This window comes from Leiobunum rupestre, chromosome 6 (genome assembly GCF_980474605.1).
Source record: "Leiobunum rupestre chromosome 6, qqLeiRupe1.1.hap1, whole genome shotgun sequence".
Taxonomy (NCBI): domain Eukaryota; kingdom Metazoa; phylum Arthropoda; class Arachnida; order Opiliones; family Sclerosomatidae; genus Leiobunum; species Leiobunum rupestre.
Genome location: NC_143389.1, coordinates 30,433,340 through 30,448,483, shown reverse-complemented (window position 1 = coordinate 30,448,483; position 15,144 = coordinate 30,433,340). Strand labels below are relative to the sequence as shown.

Below are 15,144 nucleotides of genomic sequence, written 5' to 3'. Positions count from 1 at the left end.
ACCAAAATTTGGAATTTCAACACGGCAATCTGCCAGATAAAGGATTTCGGAGCTGGAATTAATTCAAAATTTATATTTATTTTCTTAGTGTGTGGTTAACAAAACAGAGCTGCCAGGTTTATTTATATCAATAATTATTCAAGTTTATTGATTTGTTAATCAATTGCTTGTGTCAATGTTTCTTCAAAACCCTGTTTGACTGAAGAAATTTACCAAAATTTGGCATTTCAACACGGCAATCTGACAGATAAATGGATTTTGGAGCTGGAATTAATTCAAAATTTATATTTATTTTCTTAGTGTGGTTAACAAAACAGAGCTGCCAGGCTTAGTTATATCAATAATTATTCAAGTTTATTGATTTGTTAATCAATTGCAAGTGTCAATGCATCTTCAAAACCCTGTTTGATTGAAGAAATTTACCAAAATTTGGCATTTCAACACGGCAATCTGCCAGATAAATGGATTTTGGAGCTGGAATTAATTCAAAATTTATATTTATTTTCTTAGTGTGGTTAACAAAACAGAGCTGCCAGGCTTATTTATATCAATAATTATTCAAGTTTATTGATTTGTTAATCAATTGCGATTGTCAATATTTCTTCAAAACCAAGTTTGACTGAAGAAATTTACCAAAATTTGGCATTTCAACACGGCAATCTGCCAGATAAATTGATTTTGGAGCTGGAAATATTCATAATTCTTAAGAATTAATTCTAAATTTATATTTATTTTCTTAGTGTGGTTAACAAAACAGAGCTGCCAAGCTTATTTATATCAATAATTATTCAAGTTTATTGATTTGTTAATCAATTGCTATTGTCAATATTTCTTCAAAACCAAGTTTGACTGAAGAAATTTACCAAAATTTGGCATTTCAACACGGCAATCTGCCAGATAAATGGATTTTGGAGCTGGAAATATTCATAATTCTTAAGAATTAATTCTAAATTTATATTTTATTTCTTAGTGTGGTTAACAAAACAGAGCTTCCAAGCTTATTTATATCAATAATTATTCAAGTTTATTGATTTGTTAATCAATTGCTAGTGTCAATGTATCTTCAAAACCCTGTTTGATTGAAGAAATTTACCAAAATTTGGCATTTCAACACGGCAATCTGCCAGATAAATGGATTTTGGAGCTGGAATTAATTCAAAATTTATATTTATTTTCTTAGTGTGGTTAACAAAACAGAGCTGCCAGGCTTATTTATATCAATAATTATTCAAGTTTATTGATTTGTTAATCAATTGCTAGTGTCAATGTATCTTCAAAACCCTGTTTGACTGAAGAAATTTACCAAAATTTGGCATTTCAACACGGCAATCTGCCAGATAAATGAGAGAGGGGGATGTCCATCCGGTGATTGAGAATTTCATTCTCAATCACCGGAAGGACACAAAGAGCTTGGCTCCCGCCGTTCACCCGCGCCTCTCCCGCTCCTCCCCCACCCGCGCCCCCATCTCAATCACCAGAATTTCTAATCACCAGAATTTCTAATCACCAGATTCTCCCGTTCATGGGTTGCTTTCCCCCCCAACCCCCATTCACTGGATACTTTATCTCTCGTTCACCAGCTCCTTTCCCCCATTGCTTTCACCCCTTCTAATCACCAGTTGCTTTCCCCCATCCCCATTCTCCAAAATTAGTTTTCCTCGCGCAGATATCTGGAGATTAGATTTTTTCCCCATTCGCTATAAATCGCAGCAGTTTGCCAGAATTAGTTTTATCTCTCCGAAATAATTAATGTACCCAAAATTGGACCGCCAGTTTATTATTCTTTTTAGGGGAATCTCTATGGGAGTTTAACATTACAATAAAGCTAAAAGGTCCAGTTTGGGGTACATTTGGTCCGAAATGGGGTGCATAGGGCCGAAAATGGTGACTTTGGTCGTTTTTGGGGTACATTTGGTCCATTTTGGTCCATTTTTGGGTACATCCCTGCTTTCCCCCATCCCCATTCTCCAAAATTAGTTTTCCTCGCGCAGATATCTGGAGATTAGATTTTTACCCGTTTGCTTATCGCTTTCGAACCCCTTAATTTCTAATCTCTAGGCAATAAAAACAAGTTATTTACATTTAATTTTTTATTTTAGAACTTTGTTTTACATGTTAGTAGGTACTATCAGATATTCCATTAGATGGTTATCTTGTACATTACACAATTAAAACAAATTAAAGTAGTTAAGTTTACAGGCATTTAAATGGGGTGAAACGATCTCCTGTAACTTAATTTAATTAAAAGTTCTAACTCACGTATTTGTAGTGTTTAGCAACAGTATCGTCTGACATCCGAGGGACAGTCACAAACGTCTTCTTCTGGTACAGGTGAGAAGCTTTTGTCAGAGACCGTAGTTGCTTTTGGCGTCGGGGGAATGTCCCATTCTAGCGAAAGGTACTTTTTTTCCGATGGTGAATTATCCCTAGCCGGACAGTTTGGAAAGAATCTAGCATGTTCAAGTTCTGGTACGTCTCCTGATTTCCATCCTTCTAATACGCCATGGCATTTGTAACATCGTACTTCATCGCCCTGCTGAATATAGTAGAATCCAGCCTTTGCTAGTTGCTCCTTAGTGACGTGCGGATTTTTCCAGTGACGAAACGTTTCAAGTCGATACACTTCAATGTCCATAGCTGATCTAGACCAAATACGTTCTATAGTTTCAAATGATACATTCTCTAAGCCTACATTTACCCCTAAGTCTACTAAACCTAATTTTATCAATATGGTTAAATTTCTACGCTAAAATTATCAATATAAATGCTTTTTTCAATATGCAAATTGTTTTAAATATGTCTAAAAATATAGTCTATTACCAAGAAAAAATAGTTACTTACTTTACGGGTAGAAATCCTTTGTCAAGCTGTAGAAAAGACTGAGCGATCCGTCAGCAGGTCTTTACTCGTCAATGCGCCGTAGAGAAATGACGCACGGAAGATTAATTTATTCCTATCTTGTTGAGAATAATTCATCACGTGATCTAAACTTCAAATAACCCTCAAATTCTATTGGCTGTCTCTCTCTGACAGTTTAAACTGCCTCTAATGATTGACGGCACATATTAACCCACTTGAGTATTTGGAAAAAACCCTTTGCTACTCGAAGGATAGTTTTGGAAATACCACGTTGATGATATCAAAATCGAGCTCTCACTTGAAAATGTTTACGGAAAACAATCCTCTTGGAAAATTGAGTTACGTAGAAGATTGCTAAAAAATGGCTAAGTGTTAAGTTTTTTACATTTTAAAGTATTTATTAAGAGTGAAAAATCCTATGACTACACTGACGGCATATCTTAAGTACCGGTGGAAAAAATCCAGTGCTCAAAGTTCAGTTATCTTATTAAACGTGCGCGTGCACAGAAAAATGAACGAGTCACGTGATAGTAACTTAATTTCTACGCTAATCTTACCCCTACTAGACCTAATTTCTGTCTAATAGATTTTCAATATATATATATAAAAGAATGCCTAAAAATTTCATTTTAAATATAATAAAATAGCCTAGCTGATTATTATTATTATAACTTACTTTTCAGCGTGACCTTCAATGACTATTCCCAATGCTAAGACTCTTTATTGAGATAACTAAGAATTGATTCCCATGACTACCCTGACGGCATATCTTAAGTACCAGTGGAAAAAAAAATCCATTGCTCAAAGTTCAGTTATCTTATTAATCGGGTGCGCGCGCACAGAAAATGAAAGTCACGTGAGAATCGGTACGTCACTGAAAATAGTGGAAGTGTCATCACTAGAGTTCTTTTATCAATATATTTAATTAAGGATTATTTCAAAGTTTAGATGGCGCCATGGTTCTCAAAGCAGTGATATTAAAAGATCTCAACGGGTGGAATTGGAGAAACGCTAAAAATATTATCGACATATTCATTCTCCCTGAGTATAAATAAATAAATAAATAAATAAATAAATACATTCTTGGCATAGTAGTAGGATTTTAAGAAAAAAATTAAATACGGAAAATCAATTATTTTATTTTAAAGGTTTTGTGATTTCTCACCAAACAATTTCAACATCTTCAATGTAGGCTATCACATCAGGGGCATCTCAAAAATCTTTTTCCTCTGATCTCCTAGTTTCTGCCTCTGTCTTTAGTATTTATAAATATTTTCCTATCCATAAACCATTTCCTAACTGGTGGACATTGATAACACTAAAAGTTTACTTATAATAATATGCTGAAATACATTTTCCAATACGCAAAAAATTAAAGCTAGACCTAAAAACCTGTAAAGTGTAAATAGTTAAGACTAAATTTCTAAGCCTAGCCCATGAAAGTACATTTTCCGTAAATCATATCCTAACATGAATGCATTTGTTTTTTTTAAAAAATATGCTAATTAATTTCGTAAACAAGCATAAATTTTAGTTCGCCCTTCCTCCAAAATATCTAATAGAGCTAGTACATTCTCGATAAATATACATGTTCTTGGGGAATAAGAGACGTTTTTTATCAAAGTAAGCCAAGTTTAAAGCTTATTGTCATTGGTTCCATAACAAAAACCACATTCGGATCAAAATAAATTTATTTATTTTATTTTTATACAGATTTTTTTTCATTTTTTTTGCCTTAATTTCAATTTTGGGAGTCGGTACCCGTTTCACCGAAGATGAAGATGCTTCGTTTTATTCAGCGTTGGGTAAATCGCCGTGTAAAAAAAACATCTAGCATTGCATTAACTTTTTCCTCGTCCTCGTCCTCGTCCCCTACAATACGTCTCTCGATCTATAAAGTAAAGAAATCAAAATAATAAGCTAAACGATAATCCATACCTTCTATTCACTAGTTCAATTTATCACTGTCTCATATATCCACTATCGTACATACATACATACATACACTAACTTACTAACGCTTTAGTCTCCGCAAGTTTTTATGTTGTATAATCAAAGTTTTGAATCGAATAATAATAATAATAATAATAATTAGATCAAAACAAATTTCAAGCTTACGTTAATGTATTCCCTTGAGTGAGGGCCCAATCTTTGAAAAATCTTCTCAATGACGACATGGGTAGCTAGATGGACGTCGATGTAACCTTCGTCCTCTTGCAGGTTCAATTCACGTAAATACCAGTTTTTATATTTTCTTAACATTATTTCTAACGTTCTAAACGAAAATTGTTTTTCGTTTGGCATATCAGGCTTAAAAGAAAACCTAAGAACTGCTTTAGTTACACGCATATCCACGTTATTTTCCATAGCTAATATTTAGCCCTTAAACTTGCTCGTAATTACGAAGAATGTAAAAATGTAGAATGCTCGCTCCTATATTTATGCCAAATCAGAAATCACTTGAAATAATAACTTCATTTGGTACTTAAAAACGGTGAGAGGTGGGAGGAGGGGTTTGGTAATTTATAAATTTTTATAATCAAATGTACCATATCAAAAGTATATAAATAAATAATACAAGAAGTGCACTAATTATTATTTTCGCTCGCCAGGTAATTTCGTTTGATTTCCGTTTCGCACGGACGCAGATAACATGGTAACGCGACTACAGCGAACCGATAAAGCTAATTAATAAAATATTGTCAACCATTTGATATTAGAAATGTTAAAATAAAACTTTTACAGATAAATCTAATTTATAAAATATTGCCAATTGAGGGTTTGCAAGTTAGTTTGATTATAGGTTTTGAGTGTTAGAATAGAAATAACGCTAAATACAGGGTTAAATTCAATTCAAAATAAAAGACCATGACAATAAAAAATAACCTTTAAAATATAAATCGCGAAGAAAATGAAGTAACGCGACTTTTAAAATTAGTATAAAATGTTTAATCCCTCTGAAAACGTGAAAATTCATATAGGACAAAACCCAAATACATGTTTACTGAGCTTAGCACTCTACTTTTTCAATCCTCTATTCTCAATGATGGCCTCTATTTTTACCATCGTCTGCTTCGTAAACTTTATGGATGCATTGGAAGGGCTCAAATTAAGCTAAGTGGGTACACTTCTTGTTTAATTTATATACTTCTAACCATATTAAAGTATCAATTTTAATAAAAGGAATTCAACTTAAGTGTTGTTTTGCTATCTGAAATTCGAAAACAAAGAAGGTAGTACAGGGGTACTTAAGTTGATTTTAATATTTTTTTTAGAAATAACTTAAGTATACAGCGAAATAATCATTAGTAGTATCTAATTTTTTAAGTGCCCACATACTTCTCATCTCGTATAAAAGAGGGTCATTTTTGTACTATAAAACCATTCCATTCCTGAAATCCGCTACAGGAAAAAAGTTGATTAAGCTAAGCAATTTACGAGCGACGTCCTAGCGTACTTGTTATTAAGAAAGTAAGTACTTAGTTTTACGATTTTGCTTAAAACTATGATTTTAAATCGATAAAGTGAAACACGTAAAGTGTCCCTGACCAAAATTGTTTCACAAACATCTGTACCGTTTAATAAGATACGAGTATGATAACGATTTCTAGAGCCCTATGTTCGATAATGATTCATTAGGAAAATTTGAATATAGTTTAAATTTTTAATTACTTATTTTTTGGTTTGACTACCAATTTGGAGGACTACTGTTTTGATTTTGATATAACTAAATTTGATTGGTTTTCGAAAAGTTTTCTCTTCTACCCCCGCCCCCCAGTTTATAATTATGATGTCAGTTGTAAATTGTTTTTTTCGAGTATAAAAAGGGTAAACAGAAAAATTGAGAGATAGTATTAAGAAAACAGCCAATTCGAATTGTTTCGGAATCGGCTCGAGGGACTAAGTACGTAGATATACGTCAATTGTAAATTCTAAACTTTGTATATATATTATATTCAATCATTCATTCTTACTAATTTTATAGTAATGGATCCTATTTCCATAACTTTGGCCTCGGGAAATGAGTACGTCGGTACGACAACCGAATCTATGATTTGCTTTCACTGCGGCGAATGTACGGAAGAATTGGCAGTAAGAGGCGGAGGACTCTTCTTTTGCTGGGGTCGAGAGTGCGCGCATTATCAAATGGGAGTAATTTTTCGACATGGTAATGTCTATACCAAACACATCCCAGGGCATCTTATAAAGGAGTTCCCGCCCCATCTCCGCTGTACGTACTGTGGAAGAAGAGGGTCGAAGAGAAGCCGTCGACGGGAGGAGTGCTCAGCGTTCGATTTCATGGGATGCTGTCATTACCCTAAGCCTCCCAGAGACCGAACTGTAGTTCGTTTTATAAATAGATAAATAAATAAATAAAATTGCGAATAATTTACAAATAAATGTCTATTGACTTTTCTTCATCCTATAATATAAGTTTATTCCTAAATTTTTAAGCTTATTACAATAAGATTTCTTTAAGAGAGAGAGAGAGAGAGAAAAGAATTGCTTAAATTATTAAGTTAGGGTTATAAGTCAACATGATAACTTATATCCTGGGTATAATTTACTAAACTTTGACTTGATAAAGTAGGTAATATATGATTCCATCTAAGTATACAAAAAAAAATGCTTCAATCTTTCAATAACTTTATTTAAATTACATTGATTGTGGAAAGGCATAATTTAAGTATGCGAAGGATATAATTTACTAAACTTCAATAACTTTTCGAAAACCAATCAAATTTAGTTATATCAAAATCAAAACAGTAGTCCTCCAAATTGGTAGTCAAACCAAAAAATAAGTAATTAAAAATTTAAACTATATTCAAATTTTCCTAATGAATCATTATCGAACATAGGGCTCTAGAAATCGTTATCATACTCGTATCTTATTAAACGGTACAGATGTTTGCGAAACAATTTTGGTCAGGGACACTTTACGTGTTTCACTTTATCGATTTAAAATCATAGTTTTAAGCAAAATCGTAAAACTAAGTACTTACTTTCTTAATTACAAGTACGCTAGGGCGTCGCTCATAAATTGCTTAGCTTAATCAACTAATCTTCACTATAACAAGATCTGTTTACAAGAATACTTCATAGATTATCTTAAGTAGCGTATCTAAAGAATTTTAAATCGAGTTAAACGCTATAAAAGGAATTTTTTCGTAAAACTTGTCATTTGTGTTTGAAACTTCTTTACTCGTTATAATATTTTTTTAATATTTGTCTTTAATATTTATCCATAATGGAAATTCCTCAGCAAATTCTGAAATTCGTAAGATTAACGAAATATGCATGCGCGCCTACTCGAGAAACACCTGGCTCTGCAGGTCTTGATTTATGTAGTGCATATAACTATGTTGTAGCCCCCATGGCAAGAGAGCTAATAAATACTGATTTAAGTGTAGTTATACCTGATTTCTGCTACGGCCGTATTGGTAATATTATATATATATATTTATTTATTTAACGAATACCATGTTTTATTTTTATTTATTTCTAGCCCCTCGTTCGGGTCTTTCCGTAAAACATGGTATTGATGTTTTAGCAGGTGTGATAGATAAAGATTACACTGGTACAATAGGGGTTGACTTGATTAATCACGGGAAAAACGCATTTAAATTCTTCAGAGGCGATCGAATAGCTCAACTTATCTGCGAATGTATTTCGATGCCAGTTCCTATGGAATGCCTTGTGAGTTAAATTGATATGTTCCACCCTCCAAAATTATTATTATTATTTCAATTTTCCTGTTTTGGTTTGTATTAGCAAATTGAAGAAGATACAGAAAGAGGTTCGAGAGGTTTCGGTTCTACAGATATTTGAAATAAATATTTAATGTGTGTTTTTTTTTTCATCCATATTCCTAATAATAATAAAACATGAAAATGGTTCGTATTTTTGTTTATTGTTTAGAAAATTACAGTATGTCTCCCAACAGTAATTGTAAATGTTTTATATCGTTCAAACAATAATTCATTAGAGAATATATTTCAAAGGGGGAATTCCCACAGAATTTTTCTAAAAAGAGGTTTTCCAAAGGCTTAGAATAGTCGTTTGAGAGACGGAATCCACGGGAGGCTTAGGGTAATGACAGCATCCCATGAAATCGAACGCTGAGCACTACTCCCGTCGACGGCTTCTCTTCGACCCTCTTCTTCCACAGTACGTACAACGGAGATGGGGGCTGGAACTCCTTTATAAGATGCCCGGGGAACTTTAAGTATTTTTTTTTAATCCGTTCGGTCTAATAGTAGATTACGCACCTATAATCCATGATGTTTTCATTTAAATTCAAATTATAACGAATTGAAAGTTTGAAGAAAATATGAATTTAGTTTGTAAATAAAAGGGACAAAGAGAGCAGCCAGTTCGTCATTGCGAAGTAACTGGTGGATGTTGTGTATTTCCAAAAATTAAAAAAAATAATAGTATGCGTGTTTTTCTAGTATTTTTTCACCTATATTTACGTATTGTAATCTATTTTAACGTATTGAACGTAGAGTCAGAGGTTTTTGCAGCATTTTACTACCTATATTTATTATAAAATAAATTAGTTTCATTTTGTAATAACAATCGTACAATCTCTGGATACTATCGAAGCTATGTAAAAATATTATTAAAATGTTTAATTAATTGATAGTTTTTTTAAATCAATATACCTACTTTCTAATGTTGTCCTACAACCATATGTATCAACGCTATTCTAAAATAAATCATTTAACATATAGTTATTCTAAAATAAACCATTAACTTAATATTTAAACTTCTAAATAAAACAATACTTTACCTGGACGTATACTATTTTGCTATTAGATCCACCTATAATCTATAATATAAATTAATCATTTATAAAACCTTTAATTATTTTCATATAAAATATATTATAAGTAAATTACCGCATTGTTGATGTTTAATGATTCACCTTTTTTCGAAGATATACAAATATTATATCTTGATGCACCGTAATCAGTCGGTTTTTGTTTATGATTTTTAATTAACTGAATACTGCTTACTGGTGAATCATCTTTTGGATTTTCCAAGTTAATATCTTGATGCATTTTCTTTACATTGGATTCAATAGATTCATTATTACTTCCTAATTTAAGCAATTCTTTTCTCTCTCTCTCTCTTAAAGAAATCTTATTGTAATACGAACGAACTACAGTTCGGTCTCTGGGAGGCTTAGGGTAATGACAGCATCCCATGAAATCGAACGCTGAGCACTCCTCCCGTCGACGGCTTCTCTTCGACCCTCTTCTTCCACAGTACGTACAGCGGATATGGGGCGGGAACTCCTTTATAAGATGCCCTGGGATGTGTTTGGTATAGACATTACCATGTCGAAAAATTACTCCCATTTGATAATGCGCGCACTCTCGACCCCAGCAAAAGAAGAGTCCTCAGCCTCTTACTGCCAATTCTTCCGTACATTCGCCGCAGTGAAAGCAAATCATAGATTCGGTTGTCGTACCGACGTACTCATTTCCCGAAGCCAAAGTTATGGAAATAGGATCCATTACTATAAAATTAGTAAGAATGAATGATTGAATATAATATATATACAAAGTTTAGAATTTACAATTGACGTATATCTACGTACTTAGTCCCTCGAGCCGATTCCGAAACAATTCGAATTGGCTGTTTTCTTAATACTATCTCTCAATTTTTCTGTTTACCCTTTTTATACTCGAAAAAAACAATTTACAACTGACATCATAATTATAAACTGGGGGGGCGGGGGTAGAAGAGAAAACTTTTCGAAAACCAATCAAATTTAGTTATATCAAAATCAAAACAGTAGTCCTCCAAATTGGTAGTCAAACCAAAAAATAAGTAATTAAAAATTTAAACTATATTCAAATTTTCCTAATGAATCATTATCGAACATAGGGCTCTAGAAATCGTTATCATACTCGTATCTTATTAAACGGTACAGATGTTTGTGAAACAATTTTGGTCAGGGACACTTTACGTGCTTCACTTTATCGATTTAAAATCATACTTTTAAGCAAAATCGTAAAACTAAGTACTTACTTTCTTAATTACAAGTACGCTAGGACGTCGCTCGTAAATTGCTTAGCTTAATCAACTTTTTTCCTGTAGCGGATTTCAGGAATGGAATGGTTTTATAGTACAAAAATGACCCTCTTTTATACGAGATGAGAAGTATGTGGGCACTTAAAAAATTAGATACTACTAATGATTATTTCGCTGTATACTTAAGTTATTTCTAAAAAATATATTAAAATCAACTTAAGTACCCCTGTACTACCTTCTTTGTTTTCGAATTTCAGATAGCAAAACAACACTTAAGTTGAATTCCTTTTATTAAAATTGATACTTTAATATGGTTAGAAGTATATAAATTAAACAAGAAGTGTACCCACTTAGCTTAATTTGAGCCCTTCCAATGCATCCATAAAGTTTACGAAGCAGACGATGGTAGAAATAGAGGCCACCATTGAGAATAGAGGATTGAAAAAGTAGAGTGCTAAGCTCAGTAAACATGTATTTGGGTTTTGTCCTATATGAATTTTCCCGTTTTCAGAGGGATTAAACATTTTATACTAATTTTAAAAGTCGCGTTACTTCATTTTCTTCGCGATTTATATTTTAAGGGTTATTTTTTATTGTCATGGTCTTTTATTTTGAATTGAATTTAACCCTGTATTTAGCGTTATTTCTATTCTAACACTCAAAACCTATAATCAAACTAACTTGCAAACCCTCAATTGGCAATATTTTATAAATTAGATTTATCTGTAAAAGTTTTATTTTAACATTTCTAATATCAAATGGTTGACAATATTTTATTAATTAGCTTTATCGGTTCGCTGTAGTCGCGTTACCATGTTATCTGCGTCCGTGCGAAACGGAAATCAAACGAAATTACCTGGCGAGCGAAAATAATAATTAGTGCACTTCTTGTATTATTTATTTATATACTTTTGATATGGTACATTTGATTATAAAAATTTATAAATTACCAAACCCCTCCTCCTACCTCTCACCGTTTTTAAGTACCAAATGAAGTTATTATTTCAAGTGATTTCTGATTTGGCATAAATATAGGAGCGAGCATTCTACATTTTTACATTCTTCGTAATTACGAGCAAGTTTAAGGGCTAAATATTAGCTATGGAAAATAACGTGGATATGCGTGTAACTAAAGCAGTTCTTAGGTTTTCTTTTAAGCCTGATATGCCAAACGAAAAACAATTTTCGTTTAGAACGTTAGAAATAATGTTAAGAAAATATAAAAACTGGTATTTACGTGAATTGAACCTGCAAGAGGACGAAGGTTACATCGACGTCCATCTAGATTTTTCAAAGATTGGGCCCTCACTCAAGGGAATACATTAACGTAAGCTTGAAATTTGTTTTGATCTAATTATTATTATTATTATTATTATTCGATTCAAAACTTTGATTATACAACATAAAAACTTGCGGAGACTAAAGCGTTAGTAAGTTAGTGTATGTATGTATGTATGTACGATAGTGGATATATGAGACAGTGATAAATTGAACTAGTGAATAGAAGGTATGGATTATCGTTTAGCTTATTATTTTGATTTCTTTACTTTATAGATCGAGAGACGTATTGTAGGGGACGAGGACGAGGACGAGGAAAAAGTTAATGCAATGCTAGATGTTTTTTTTACACGGCGATTTACCCAACGCTGAATAAAACGAAGCATCTTCATCTTCGGTGAAACGGGTACCGACTCCCAAAATTGAAATTAAGGCAAAAAAAATGAAAAAAAATCTGTATAAAAATAAAATAAATAAATTTATTTTGATCCGAATGTGGTTTTTGTTATGGAACCAATGACAATAAGCTTTAAACTTGGCTTACTTTGATAAAAAACGTCTCTTATTCCCCAAGAACATGTATATTTATCGAGAATGTACTAGCTCTATTAGATATTTTGGAGGAAGGGCGAACTAAAATTTATGCTTGTTTACGAAATTAATTAGCATATTTTTTAAAAAAAACAAATGCATTCATGTTAGGATATGATTTACGGAAAATGTACTTTCATGGGCTAGGCTTAGAAATTTAGTCTTAACTATTTACACTTTACAGGTTTTTAGGTCTAGCTTTAATTTTTTGCGTATTGGAAAATGTATTTCAGCATATTATTATAAGTAAACTTTTAGTGTTATCAATGTCCACCAGTTAGGAAATGGTTTATGGATAGGAAAATATTTATAAATACTAAAGACAGAGGCAGAAACTAGGAGATCAGAGGAAAAAGATTTTTGAGATGCCCCTGATGTGATAGCCTACATTGAAGATGTTGAAATTGTTTGGTGAGAAATCACAAAACCTTTAAAATAAAATAATTGATTTTCCGTATTTAATTTTTTTCTTAAAATCCTACTACTATGCCAAGAATGTATTTATTTATTTATTTATTTATTTATTTATACTCAGGGAGAATGAATATGTCGATAATATTTTTAGCGTTTCTCCAATTCCACCCGTTGAGATCTTTTAATATCACTGCTTTGAGAACCATGGCGCCATCTAAACTTTGAAATAATCCTTAATTAAATATATTGATAAAAGAACTCTAGTGATGACACTTCCACTATTTTCAGTGACGTACCGATTCTCACGTGACTTTCATTTTCTGTGCGCGCGCACCCGATTAATAAGATAACTGAACTTTGAGCAATGGATTTTTTTTTCCACTGGTACTTAAGATATGCCGTCAGGGTAGTCATGGGAATCAATTCTTAGTTATCTCAATAAAGAGTCTTAGCATTGGGAATAGTCATTGAAGGTCACGCTGAAAAGTAAGTTATAATAATAATAATCAGCTAGGCTATTTTATTATATTTAAAATGAAATTTTTAGGCATTCTTTTATATATATATATTGAAAATCTATTAGACAGAAATTAGGTCTAGTAGGGGTAAGATTAGCGTAGAAATTAAGTTACTATCACGTGACTCGTTCATTTTTCTGTGCACGCGCACGTTTAATAAGATAACTGAACTTTGAGCACTGGATTTTTTCCACCGGTACTTAAGATATGCCGTCAGTGTAGTCATAGGATTTTTCACTCTTAATAAATACTTTAAAATGTAAAAAACTTAACACTTAGCCATTTTTTAGCAATCTTCTACGTAACTCAATTTTCCAAGAGGATTGTTTTCCGTAAACATTTTCAAGTGAGAGCTCGATTTTGATATCATCAACGTGGTATTTCCAAAACTATCCTTCGAGTAGCAAAGGGTTTTTTCCAAATACTCAAGTGGGTTAATATGTGCCGTCAATCATTAGAGGCAGTTTAAACTGTCAGAGAGAGGCAGCCAATAGAATTTGAGGGTTATTTGAAGTTTAGATCACGTGATGAATTATTCTCAACAAGATAGGAATAAATTAATCTTCCGTGCGTCATTTCTCTACGGCGCATTGACGAGTAAAGACCTGCTGACGGATCGCTCAGTCTTTTCTACAGCTTGACAAAGGATTTCTACCCGTAAAGTAAGTAACTATTTTTTCTTGGTAATAGACTATATTTTTAGACATATTTAAAACAATTTGCATATTGAAAAAAGCATTTATATTGATAATTTTAGCGTAGAAATTTAACCATATTGATAAAATTAGGTTTAGTAGACTTAGGGGTAAATGTAGGCTTAGAGAATGTATCATTTGAAACTATAGAACGTATTTGGTCTAGATCAGCTATGGACATTGAAGTGTATCGACTTGAAACGTTTCGTCACTGGAAAAATCCGCACGTCACTAAGGAGCAACTAGCAAAGGCTGGATTCTACTATATTCAGCAGGGCGATGAAGTACGATGTTACAAATGCCATGGCGTATTAGAAGGATGGAAATCAGGAGACGTACCAGAACTTGAACATGCTAGATTCTTTCCAAACTGTCCGGCTAGGGATAATTCACCATCGGAAAAAAAGTACCTTTCGCTAGAATGGGACATTCCCCCGACGCCAAAAGCAACTACGGTCTCTGACAAAAGCTTCTCACCTGTACCAGAAGAAGACGTTTGTGACTGTCCCTCGGATGTCAGACGATACTGTTGCTAAACACTACAAATACGTGAGTTAGAACTTTTAATTAAATTAAGTTACAGGAGATCGTTTCACCCCATTTAAATGCCTGTAAACTTAACTACTTTAATTTGTTTTAATTGTGTAATGTACAAGATAACCATCTAATGGAATATCTGATAGTACCTACTAACATGTAAAACAAAGTTCTAAAATAAAAAATTAAATGTAAATAACTTGTTTTTA

At 32.7% G+C, this 15,144-nt stretch overlaps 2 protein-coding genes across 4 annotated transcripts; one reads left to right on the top strand and one right to left on the bottom strand.

The window, feature by feature from the left end:
* Window positions 1–2,265: 2,265 nt before the first annotated feature.
* On the bottom strand, window positions 2,266–2,914 carry LOC149940603 (baculoviral IAP repeat-containing protein 7-B-like). 2 transcript variants are annotated; one of them, XM_090179738.1, is made up of 2 exons: window positions 2,842–2,914; window positions 2,266–2,642 (listed from the first exon to the last, which is right to left on the bottom strand). In XM_090179738.1, the coding sequence occupies exon 2, from the start codon at window positions 2,633–2,635 to the stop codon at window positions 2,273–2,275; it is 363 nt and encodes a 120-aa protein (XP_090035864.1). In that variant the 5' UTR covers window positions 2,636–2,642; window positions 2,842–2,914; the 3' UTR covers window positions 2,266–2,272. The 2 variants fall into 2 exon arrangements, with proteins under 2 accessions (XP_090035864.1, XP_090035865.1); XM_090179739.1 differs by having other exon boundaries at window positions 2,266–2,637; window positions 2,842–2,902.
* Window positions 2,915–14,273: 11,359 nt separating this feature from the next.
* Window positions 14,274–14,941, top strand: LOC149940602 (baculoviral IAP repeat-containing protein 7-B-like). Of its 2 annotated transcripts, none has more exons than XM_090179718.1 (2): window positions 14,274–14,365; window positions 14,565–14,941. In XM_090179718.1, exon 2 carries the CDS (start codon window positions 14,572–14,574, stop codon window positions 14,932–14,934), a length of 363 nt encoding a protein of 120 aa, XP_090035844.1. In that variant the 5' UTR covers window positions 14,274–14,365; window positions 14,565–14,571; the 3' UTR covers window positions 14,935–14,941. The 2 variants fall into 2 exon arrangements, with proteins under 2 accessions (XP_090035844.1, XP_090035845.1); XM_090179719.1 differs by having other exon boundaries at window positions 14,287–14,365; window positions 14,570–14,941.
* The last annotated feature ends 203 nt before the right edge of the window (window positions 14,942–15,144 follow it).

Bases quoted from the DNA above. Each gene is read 5' to 3' on its own strand.
- LOC149940603 (XM_090179738.1), bottom strand. From the start codon at position 2,635: ATGGACATTGAAGTGTATCGACTTGAAACGTTTCGTCACTGGAAAAAT.
- LOC149940602 (XM_090179718.1), top strand. From the start codon at position 14,572: ATGGACATTGAAGTGTATCGACTTGAAACGTTTCGTCACTGGAAAAAT.